Genomic DNA, 10,800 nt, shown 5'->3' with positions numbered 1-10,800 from the left:
ATACAGTGTAGTGTTGCTCCTCTGCTTTTCCATCTAACATTCAGAACACAAGGACATAAATTTACATATATATTTTACTTAACAGATACTCTACTCTATACAGTGTACAGTAAAAATGCACACAGTGAAGGAAACTGTCTATTGAAGGATGCATATGTTCATGGATAGCAACAAGCTACAAAATTATGAAAATATAAAGTCATCTGATCAAAGTCAAGTTATGACTCCCATTTATTACTAGCATACCCATCACCCTACCCCACCCCACCCCCACCCTATCCCCAGTCACCTCACCATCATAGTTTAAATTTAGGAAAAGAATTTCAGACACTTTGTAACCCTCTTTTGTAACTACTAACTAAACTGAAGCTTCAAAAACGAAAAAGGAAAAGCTGGTGACTCTCCCCCCACCCCCCCACCCCCCCCAAATCCTTCCATTATTCTCATCAAAACATCACTTATTTATCAAGGTGCTGGTTTAAACTTTTTATTGGGGACTGACTTTTTGGTGGCCCAAAAGAATCACTTATCTCAACAGTGGGTAAGTCAGGCCTATTAATAAGAAGGCAAGAAAAAGAAAATGGGGACAAGAAATGGGCAACAGATTAAAGACTTTTACACTCTAGGAATATTTTTTAAAAGGACCAACTGAACCCATTCTCACTAATTTCAAAGCAAACTAAGGATCAGTAGCACGAGTCCAGGAGAATTAATGACGACAGAATGAAAATACCATGAAACTAGCTACCGTTGCCTTACAGCATTTAAGAATACAGAGTTTGTTATGATTTACGCTAAAATAGTACTTGTACTGAACATCAACACCCCCCACCCCCCAAATTTAGAATGAATACAAACTGGGCTCCTCCATAGTAAAAAAATTAAAATAAATCTACTTTTCTTCCAAGACAACTCTTGAAAGCAAAAGGGTATTTTCATTACAAATATCTCCTTCTGTCTGACGACCCATCCATAATAGCTGAGAGTTAAGAGATTCCAGGCGATTTTGACATTTAATGAAATTTTATCAGCAGATTATAATCCAAAATAAAATTTCTGAACACCCTGTCATTTACATCATAATCCAACACCAATAGCAACAAAACAGGTGGTGTGGAAAATAAGGCTCTAGAGATTATCCGTATCATCCCTGTGGATCTTCACAACTGTGTAAAAGTCACTAGGCCTTTGGTGCTTTAATATCATGAACAGTTATGAGATGTGTTTAAATAGCAAACTTGCTGTCCTTAAACCTACTGTGTTGAAAAGAAAAATAAAAAAAATTTTTGGCTCATTGACTTCTTTAAATAATTTTAAAAAGTTGTTCTTTTCTAAACAATATTCCTAAAAATTATACAGCTCGAATCAGATTTCATCTTCGCCACGAACGAGACTCATATTCATCTTCATCCTCATCATCATCATCATGCAAAAACAAATCTGAGGTTTCCGTTTCCTGAGGAAAGAGAAATAAAATCTGCTTAGTGGTATAAGAAAGTTAAGGAAAATACTTAAAAAAATTTTTTTTCAATGTCTTATTTATTTTTAAGACAGAGAGACAGAGCACGAGTGAGGAGGGGCAGAAAGCGAGGGAGACACAGAATCTGAAGCAGGCTCCAGGCTCTGAGCTGTCAGCACAGAGCCCAACACGGGGCTCGAACTCACAAGCCATGAGATCAGGACTTGAGCCGAAGTTGGACCCTTAACCAACTGAGCCACCCAGGCGCCCCTAAGTAAAATACTTTTTAAGCCAAAGGACACAAAGACTAGTATACAAAACCTAGGAAAGATTTACAAGTGACACACTCAGAGAGTAGCTAGCAGGGCAAAAACACCCACAACAGTCTTTCAATGTATACATATTTTCCTCCCCTGCTAATTTTGCCAGTTTTAACAGACTTCCATTCTAATATCATCAGGAAAATAAAATGTGACTGCTGAGTAGGAGGAGTAAAAGAAAAAATATCTATAAAATGTTTCTGATAAAATTAATCTATTCATAAAAATAAATAATTAAGTTTTAATTTATGCCATTAACTTAAAATGAAAATATATGACCAAACTCCTAAACCTTTCTTTTAGTATCAAATAATCTGTGATGGATAGTATACTAACTTCCCCATGACACCAACATTCCCAACCTTATACAAAAATCTAAAATCTTACGTAAAATACAGATTTCTACAAACATTCCCAAAATATCAAGATTTTTCTTTTCTTTTTTTTTTTTAACATGGGAAATGTTTCTGCTTTTGTTTTATAAAATTATCCACATGATCACAAAACTGTTGATCAATCATGAATGCTAACATCTATAAAACCAAAATTATGATGAATCAGGAATAACTTGCAATGTTGGCTAAAGGTCCCTTTTAATAAACAAATTAGAAATAGGAGTTAAAGAGTGAAATTATTTTTCATATTTTAAGAGTTTCCTTGGTTTAAATCCTTGGTTTCCTATTTCTTCCCTTTTATGTCCCACTTCTGTAACTCTCATTTTAACCAACTGTACACAGAAGGAAAATAAGAAACTTAAATCTATTACCTATGGAACGTGAATAAATGAAAAGCTACAAAAACCAGCTAAAATGTATTTTGTCCATGTAATCCATGTCCTCACTTACCAGAATAAAAATTTCTAGAGCCCAAAGAAAGCCAAAATAAATGCAAAGAAAAAAAAAGTGTCTCCTCTACCAGAAAATACCCCCCAAAGAGCTTTTTTTATGTGTCTGCACCTGTTCTCATTCTTTAATAAACTTCTAGTCTTTGATTAATGTGTGCATGAAAGAATCGTATTTATTTTAAAATTTATTTACTTTAATGTCAAGAAAAATACTACTTGAGAAACAATCTAATTCAGTGCTTATTTTCAATCGTTAAATTTACCTCCTCCTTGACATCTTCTTCCTCAGTCTCAGTGGATACAGAAGGCACCTTGGCCTTGTGCCATGATATTTGTAGCCGACGGTCTTTGAATTTTGACCCTTGGTTTGCAGTCTAAAATAAATTTCAGAAAAACAGAAAAGTTTATATTCAAATTGTATGCTATTTAAAAGTGTAATGACTTGGGGGGGGTGTTAAAATGGATCTAAACACAATCTCTAGTAAGAGCTAGAAAAAGTGAAGTCCCTTTTAATTACAGAACCATATGTACTGTTTTGCCCAGATAGTCCATGACTTGTATCTATGTCATGTTAACTTTAGGATTTGTTTTGGTTTAGATGATAAATTAATTATATAGTCACCCTACTTGCAAAAGTCATGATGAAAACAACAAATGCTATTTTAATACAATTACTGGCCTTCAGGGACACCTGCGATGGCTCAGTCAGTTAAGCATCCAACTCTTGATTTTGGCTCCAGTCATGATCTCATAGTTCATGAGATCGAGCCCTGTTTAGGACTCTGTGCTAAGTCTACTTGCGAATCTCTCTCCCCCTCTCTTGCTCCCCCACCCTCAAAATAAATAAAGATTAAAAAAAACAATTATTAACCTTTAGCTTTGATAATCTACATACTTAGACTGAAAACTTAAGAGTGATTTTTTAATGCCTAATGATCTCACAGCATCTCTCACAGCCCCAGTGATAAAGCTATTCCCACTTCATCTTCTGAAATGCCAAACAACAATGACAAGTACCCACCCATTCTATATATTCAATAAATGTTAATCAAACACCTCCTATCCTAACTCAAAATAAAACTGTTCAGTTTCAAATGTATTTCTTGGTACTACCATCCAATTTCTTCCTCCCCAACAAATTTCATTAAGAGAAAACAAAAATTTTAAAGACAAAGCAACAGAGACAAAAGAATATAGACCCAAAGTTTCATTAAAGTGAAATTCAGTCTTTCCTATTAATGGTGCCAGATTGTAGAACATCCCCAATTCTGGGTTCAATCCTGAAAAATGTAATAGAAGGCATTCTTTTAAATATGGGGCTTCACTCTAGTTTTTCTAAGAAAAATGTTGATAAATATCAGTAAGCATTTGCCAAATGTTTCCATAGAACACTCAGATGACTGCATGTTAAGACTGTACCAGATCCAGAACCAGTATGACCAGAAATCAGCATGTGATCTAAGGAAAAATTCTTATTATCCTTGTGGAGGTTGAATGTTTATACCGTGATACCAAACATTTTAACTCATGGGACATATTACACTATGTATCAAAATGGTCCCATCTTGTAAAACTCAGGTAGTTGCTAATAGAACAGATCTCATCACAAGGAAAAAAAGAATTCTAACTATGTGAGGTGATGGGGGTTAACTAAATTTATTTTAGTAATCATTTCACTATAGGTATATGTATTCAACCATTATGTTGTATATCTTAAACTAATAGGATGCTGTATGTCAAGTAGATCTCAATAAACCTGGGGGAAAAATCTGGTAATGTGTGTAGGAGACCTCCTGTGCCCTTACTCTTTTAACATACACAGCCCAATTAAAGAGTGCCTTTTTCAGTATTTTGTTCACCTCTGTATTACTTGAATTCTTCTTTCTAGCATTACTGAGATGTAACTGACAAACTGTTAAGACATTTATAAGTGTAAAACATGATGATCTAATATACATATGCAATGTGAAAAGATTCTATCAAGTTCATTAACCTTAACATTCATCGCCTCACATATTTACCTGTTTCTTGGGATAGAAATATTTAAGTTCTACTCTCTTGGCAAATTTCAATTATACAATACAGTGCTATCAACTATAGTCACGATGTAACACATTAGATCCTTAGGCTTTATTTGTTATTCGAACTTGTAAAAAAAGATCTGTTACTTTTATAATCACAGAAGGCAATATAGATTTTTTTTAGTCTATATTTACTGGGTCGCCCTCCAAAGAGGACAGCAGTTCTGTCCTCCAAAGGGAATTTTAGGCCATTAAATGTAGTGCATATAAAATACTGAAAGAAAATGAGAAATGTAATTTGTATGCGGTCAGGAACTAATAATATGTAATTCTCACAGTCTAACCTACAACAATAAGTAAGATTAGTGATTAGAATAAAGATGTATTTTAATAATACCAAGTCAAGAATTCCCACACACTACTGGTGGGTATCTAAACTAGTAAAACTGATGTAGTCTGCTCAACAATTCCATGTATATCAAACATATATGTGTATACACATATACTGAAAGATCTATGAGAATACTATCAATGGTGTTCATAAAAATCATGTGAAAATAACCCAAATACCTATCAACAAGAGAACAGAAAAATAAACTGTGGTATATTTATACAACTGAAAATAATATAGCAATAAAAATGGTGAATTACTGTTACATGTAACAACATGAATGAATCTTACAAACATAACGTTAAGGGAAAAAACAGACACATAAGAATATAGACTGTGTGGTTCCATTTATATAAATTTTTTAAATAGGCAGACTAATACTGTAATATTAAGGAATGCCTATTTAGGTGATAAAACTACAGCTGATTCTCATTATTTGCACTAGTTGTATGAAGTTCACTGCAAGTACTGAATTAGCAAATACTGAACCACTGCTCCTAGGACAAACAGAGTAAGGCCAGGTTCCTATGAGCTTCTGGTCAAAACATTTTCTTCAACTAATCAATACATAACCTTGTTTTATGCTTTAAAGACTCTTTATTTAAAATATACTGTTGGGGCGCCTGGGTGGCTCAGTCGGTTAAGCGTCCGACTTCATGAGTTCAAGCCCCGCGTCGGGCTCTGTGCTGACAGCTCAAAGCCTGGAGCCTGCTTCACATTCTGTGTCTCCCTCTCTCTCTCTGCCCGTTCCCTGCTCATGCTATGTCTCTCTCTGTCTCAAAAATAAACAAACATTAAAAAATTTAAACATAAAATATACTGTTGGGGTGCCTGGGTGGCTCAGTCAATTAAGTGTCTGACTTCGGCTCAGGTCATGATCTTGTAGTCCTTGAGTTCAAGCCCCATGTAGTGCTCTGTTAACAGCTCAGAGCCTGGAGTCTGTTTTGGATTCTGTGTCTCCCTCTCGCTCTGCCCCTCCCCTGCTCACATTCAGTCTCTGTCTCTCAAAATAATAAATAAACGTTAAAAAATATTTTTAAAAATATATATTGTTGAAATCACTGACACTGAACTCATGGCCAAAAGCACTCATGCCTGAACAAAGCTTACCTAACACACGTGTCTTCACCATAAGGTATATCACAGCCTCCCTGAACTTTCAACAGAGCACTTGAGAACTATACTTGGCGGGGGGGGGCATTTCAAATAGGAAAATCAACAATGAAAACCACAAAAATGAGAAAAACGTGGTACTAAATCAACTGCAAAAAGGACACTTGTTTACAGTTTGAGATCTGAAACAGTAAGACAGAGTGTCACCTTGTTTGAACTTAGCTGGGAATGTGTGCATCAGGTAACTCTGCCAAAGTCTGCAAATGACCACAAGAGCACCTTGAGTACTGATTTTTGATCTTACAAATAATTTTACTAGGCAGGTTAATGTGCAAGTCCAAAATCCATGAATAATAAGGATTAACTATAGAACAAAAGCAAGGAGGTGATTATCAGAAAGTGAGGGTATGGGGTCACTTTTCTGAGGAGGAGAGAAAACAGTAACTGGAAGGGGGCAAGGAGGAGGCTGGGAATATACTTTTTCCTTACCTGAGGAGTAGGTATATGGAAGTTTACCTTCTGATAAATCACTGAACTATATATATACGTTTCTAGTTGGTATAGTTTGTTTCAGAGTATTTTAAATTGAATATTATCCTTATAATTAAAAAAAATATATGAAACAGCTATTTATGTTTAAAAAGCAAGGTATGGAATGCAGCTCTATATTTATACTCTGGTAAATTTTTTCAAGTGAGAGACTGTGTATGTATTCTTATATACAGAATTTTTTTCTATAAAGATATCTAAGAATAGTGACTACCTTTTAAGAGTAGGCAGAGGTGAAGGAAAAGTGAAGATTTTTTACTTTTTATTAACCATATTTTTAACCATTTGTGTGTATTCTTTTTTTATTAAAGGATACTTTAATAACTTTAAGACTGGCCTCTAAAATGTAACGTATCTATTAAAATACGTAATTTTTCAATATGCACATATATTTTACCTAACGCATATATCCATAATATAGCTTGAAACAATGAAATACTAGGGAAAAGTTAGATGTCCATCACTACAGGATTCTTTAAAGTTTACTTATTAATTTGGAGAGAGACGGAGAAAAAGAATCCCAAGCAGGCTCCACACCCAGTGCGAAGCCCAACTCGGGCTTATCTCATGACAGTGAGATCACGACTTGAGCTGATATCAAAAGTCAGATGCTTAACCAGCTGAGTCACCCAGGAGGCCCACTAGAGGACCGTTTAAATCCAGTGTGGTACATCTATGCAATGATATACCATGCAGCCATTAAAAAGAAGACAGCAACACATGCACTAGTATAGAATAATCTCCAATAACAATTCAATACATACCAAATACAAAGTGTATATGCAAAAGAGTATTGTATAGCACACCATTTTTGTTAAAGAGAGATAAAATAATGCATAAATACAGAAAAATATCTTCAAGAAGATATGTGAGAAACAGGTAACAGTAATTGCCTACAGAGAGTGAAACAGTGACTGGACATAGAAGGAAACCTTCTGTACACTGCATATACTTTTGTTTCTTTATATTTTTTTAAGTTAATTTATTTAGAGGGAAAGAGAGAGAGAGAGAAACATAGGGGAGGGTCAGAGAGAGAGAGAGAGAGAGAGATATCCCAAGCAGGCTTTGCACTGTCAGCACAGAGCCCAATGCAGGGTTTGAAATATGAGATCATGACCTGAGCTGAAATCAAGAGTTGCATACTCAACCGACTAAGCCATCCAGGCACCCCTACACTTTTATTTCTTTTACACTTTGTACATGTGTGCTGCCCCTCAAAATATAAGGTAATTCAAATAAAGTAACATTCTAATATATGAATATAAGAAAATCAATTATATACCATCAATGAAAAGTTATATGCAGTAACTTAGAGGTACTTGGAACCTTAGAGGCAGAAGTTACTAGAAATTCATCTAACTTGACCATTTTCCAAGATCAGAAACTGATGCCAATTCTGTCAGTCATCACTTATCAATTACCTGACCAGCAAATATGATCAAACAAAACTGAAGTGCTACTGAGGACATAGGCAAATAGGTACTCTTATCTAATGTCACTATAAGTAAAACTTAGTACAACATTCCTGGAGGGTTATTTGGCAAGCTGTCCTAAAATTTTAAATATGCATGCCTTTTGGGGCACCTGGGTGGCTCAGTCAGTTGGGCCTCTGACTTAGGCTCAGGTCATGATCTTGCACCCTGTGAGTTCAAGCCCCACATCGGGCTCTGTGCTGACAGCTCAGAGCCTGGAGCCTGCTTTGGATTCTGTGTCTCCCTCTCTTTGCCCCTCCCCTGCTCACTCTCTCTGTCTCTCTCTCAAAAATAAATAAACATTAAAAAACTTAAAAAAAAATATGCATGCCTTTCATCTAGTCCTCTCACTCCTATGAACTAATGTAAAATAGGGTTCGCAACTGAGACAACATTACTCTGGGGGGCATTTTGGGTGTCACACTGACTGAAAAGCACTTACTGGCATTTAGTAGGCGGGAGCCAGGAGTGCTAAAGGTCTTAACATGTACATGACTGTCCTATATAACAAACTGTTCCACTCACAAATGCAAAATCCAGTAAGATGTCTGTAACATTGTTCACAGCAAAATGGGAAATACTCTAGCCATCAAAGGCAGTATCAGTAGTTCATGAAAGATCTACCATTACTAAGAGATTTTTTACAAGGTCTGAAGAATGGCAATATTGAAGTGCTATTCAGAAAACTTTCCCTGAATACTAAATCCAGAGAAAGGGGAACTTTTGTTCTAGTAAACACAAAGGAAAATTATCTTTCAAATGATAAGGTATCAATCACTTCCATATACAATAAAACTCTCAAATATATTTCCACACACTTGAAAGATGGGAAAGGGTAAAATCCCTACCTAGAGAGGCTACAGGGAAAAGTTAACCATACATGATAAGTCTTTAGTAATTACAGCAGAAGTATTCCATTGTCTTACTTGAAGGTCCAGGAATGAAGGAGTGATCAATTAGAGGCTCTTGCCAATAAGAACACAAAAAGTTGAATGAATTACACAAATATTTTGGAGGGGTACAGAAACTTAGACTTCTAAACCTGTTACTTTCTTAAGATTTAAAATACTCTCTGGCTACAGATGGAAGATGAACACGATAGTATGCAATGATACTAAAATGATTTATTTTTAGAGGCATAAATCCATTTAGAAAAAAAACAGAGAATAAAACAAAGCTAAAAAAAAAAAAACATGGGGGGCTTAGAAGCAGAAGGATTAAATATATAATGCCTACAATTTTAAAATCAGGAAATAGCAGCAAAAACGTTCCAGGAATGAAAAAAATACCCAAAAAATCAGCTAAAAGATTTAAAAGTAGACATCCTTTAAGAATAGAAATTGGGGAGAAATAGAGTAATAAAATGATTAACAACCTTGTGGCTGTTAAGTTCATCTGACTCTTCAAATGATGTACACATATAACTTTTTTTTTTTCAACGTTTATTTTATTTTTGGGACAGAGAGAGACAGAGCATGAACGGGGGAGGGGCAGGGAGAGAGGGAGACACAGAATCGGAAACAGGCTCCAGGCTTTGAGCTGTCAGCACAGAGCATGACGCAGGACTCAAACCCACGAACTGTGAGATCATGACTGAAGTTGGATATTTAACTAACTGAGCCACCCAGGCGCCCGTTTTCTTTTTTCTATAACCGAGTGCTTTCCAAGTTTTCTTCAATGAACATCATGGAAGACACTGTCTTGCAAAAGAGTGAAACTGGACCATTCTCTTTCACCATACACAAAAATACACTCAAAATGGACTAAAGACCTAAATGTGAGACCAGAAACCATAAAAGTCCTTGAAGAAAACACAGGCAGTAATTTCTCTGTTATTGCTTATACCAACATTTTTCTAAATGGGTCTCCTGAAGCAAGGGAAACAAAAACAAAAATAAACTATTGGGACAACATCAAAATAAAAAGCTTCTGCACAGCAAATGAAACAATCAACAAAACCAAAAAGCCACCTATGGAAAAGGAGAAGATATTTGTAAAGGACATATCTGATAAAGGGTTAGTATCCAAAATATATAAAGTACTTATAAAACTCACCCCACCAACCAAACAATCCAATTAAAATGGGCATAAAACACGAACAGACATTTTTTCCAAAGACATCCAGATGGCAAACAGACACACTGAAACGATGCTCAACATCACTCAGCAGCAGGGAAATATAAATCAAAACTACAATGAGATGTGTTACCTCACACCTGTCAGAATGGCTAAAATCAACAAAAGAAGAAAGAACAAGTCTTGGCAAGGATGTGATAAAGGGGGAACATCTTGCACTGCTGGTGGGAATGCAAACTGGAGCAGTCACTGTGGAAAACAGTATGGAGGTTCCTCAAAAAGTTAAAAATAAAACTACCAGCCCTCCCCCCAAAATACAACTACCCTACGATCCAGCAATCACACCACTGGGTATTTACACAAAGAATACAAAAATACTAATTCAAAGGGATACATGTATTCCAAAATTTATAGCAGTATTACAATAGCCAAATTATGGAAACAGCCCAAGTGTCCATCGGCTGATGAACGGATAAAGAACATTCCAATGGAATATTAATGGATTATTATTCAGTTATAATAAAGAATGAAATCTTGCCATCTGAAACAACATGG

General features: G+C 35.6%; 1 protein-coding gene across 4 annotated transcripts in view; it reads right to left on the bottom strand.

The window, feature by feature from the left end:
- Positions 1-471: 471 nt before the first annotated feature.
- Positions 472-10,800, bottom strand: part of RBM27 (RNA binding motif protein 27) — a 73,469-nt gene continuing 63,140 nt past the window's right edge. For all 4 annotated transcript variants that reach the window (XM_047086508.1, XM_047086499.1, XM_047086517.1 and 1 more), the window contains 2 exons: positions 2,887-2,997; positions 472-1,456 (listed from right to left, as the gene is read on the bottom strand). In XM_047086508.1, the coding sequence (XP_046942464.1) occupies positions 1,373-1,456; positions 2,887-2,997 (195 nt within the window). In that variant the 3' untranslated portion in view covers positions 472-1,372. The remainder of the gene's footprint in view (positions 1,457-2,886; positions 2,998-10,800) is intronic.

This window comes from Lynx rufus, unplaced genomic scaffold, assembly GCF_022079265.1.
Source record: "Lynx rufus isolate CCGP_SWC_20201006 ecotype Redwood Valley unplaced genomic scaffold, mLynRuf1.p SCAF_1, whole genome shotgun sequence".
NCBI classification, from domain to species: Eukaryota; Metazoa; Chordata; class Mammalia; order Carnivora; family Felidae; genus Lynx; species Lynx rufus.
Note: the sequence above shows the minus strand (reverse complement) of the source record. Positions and strands in the feature narration are given on the sequence as shown.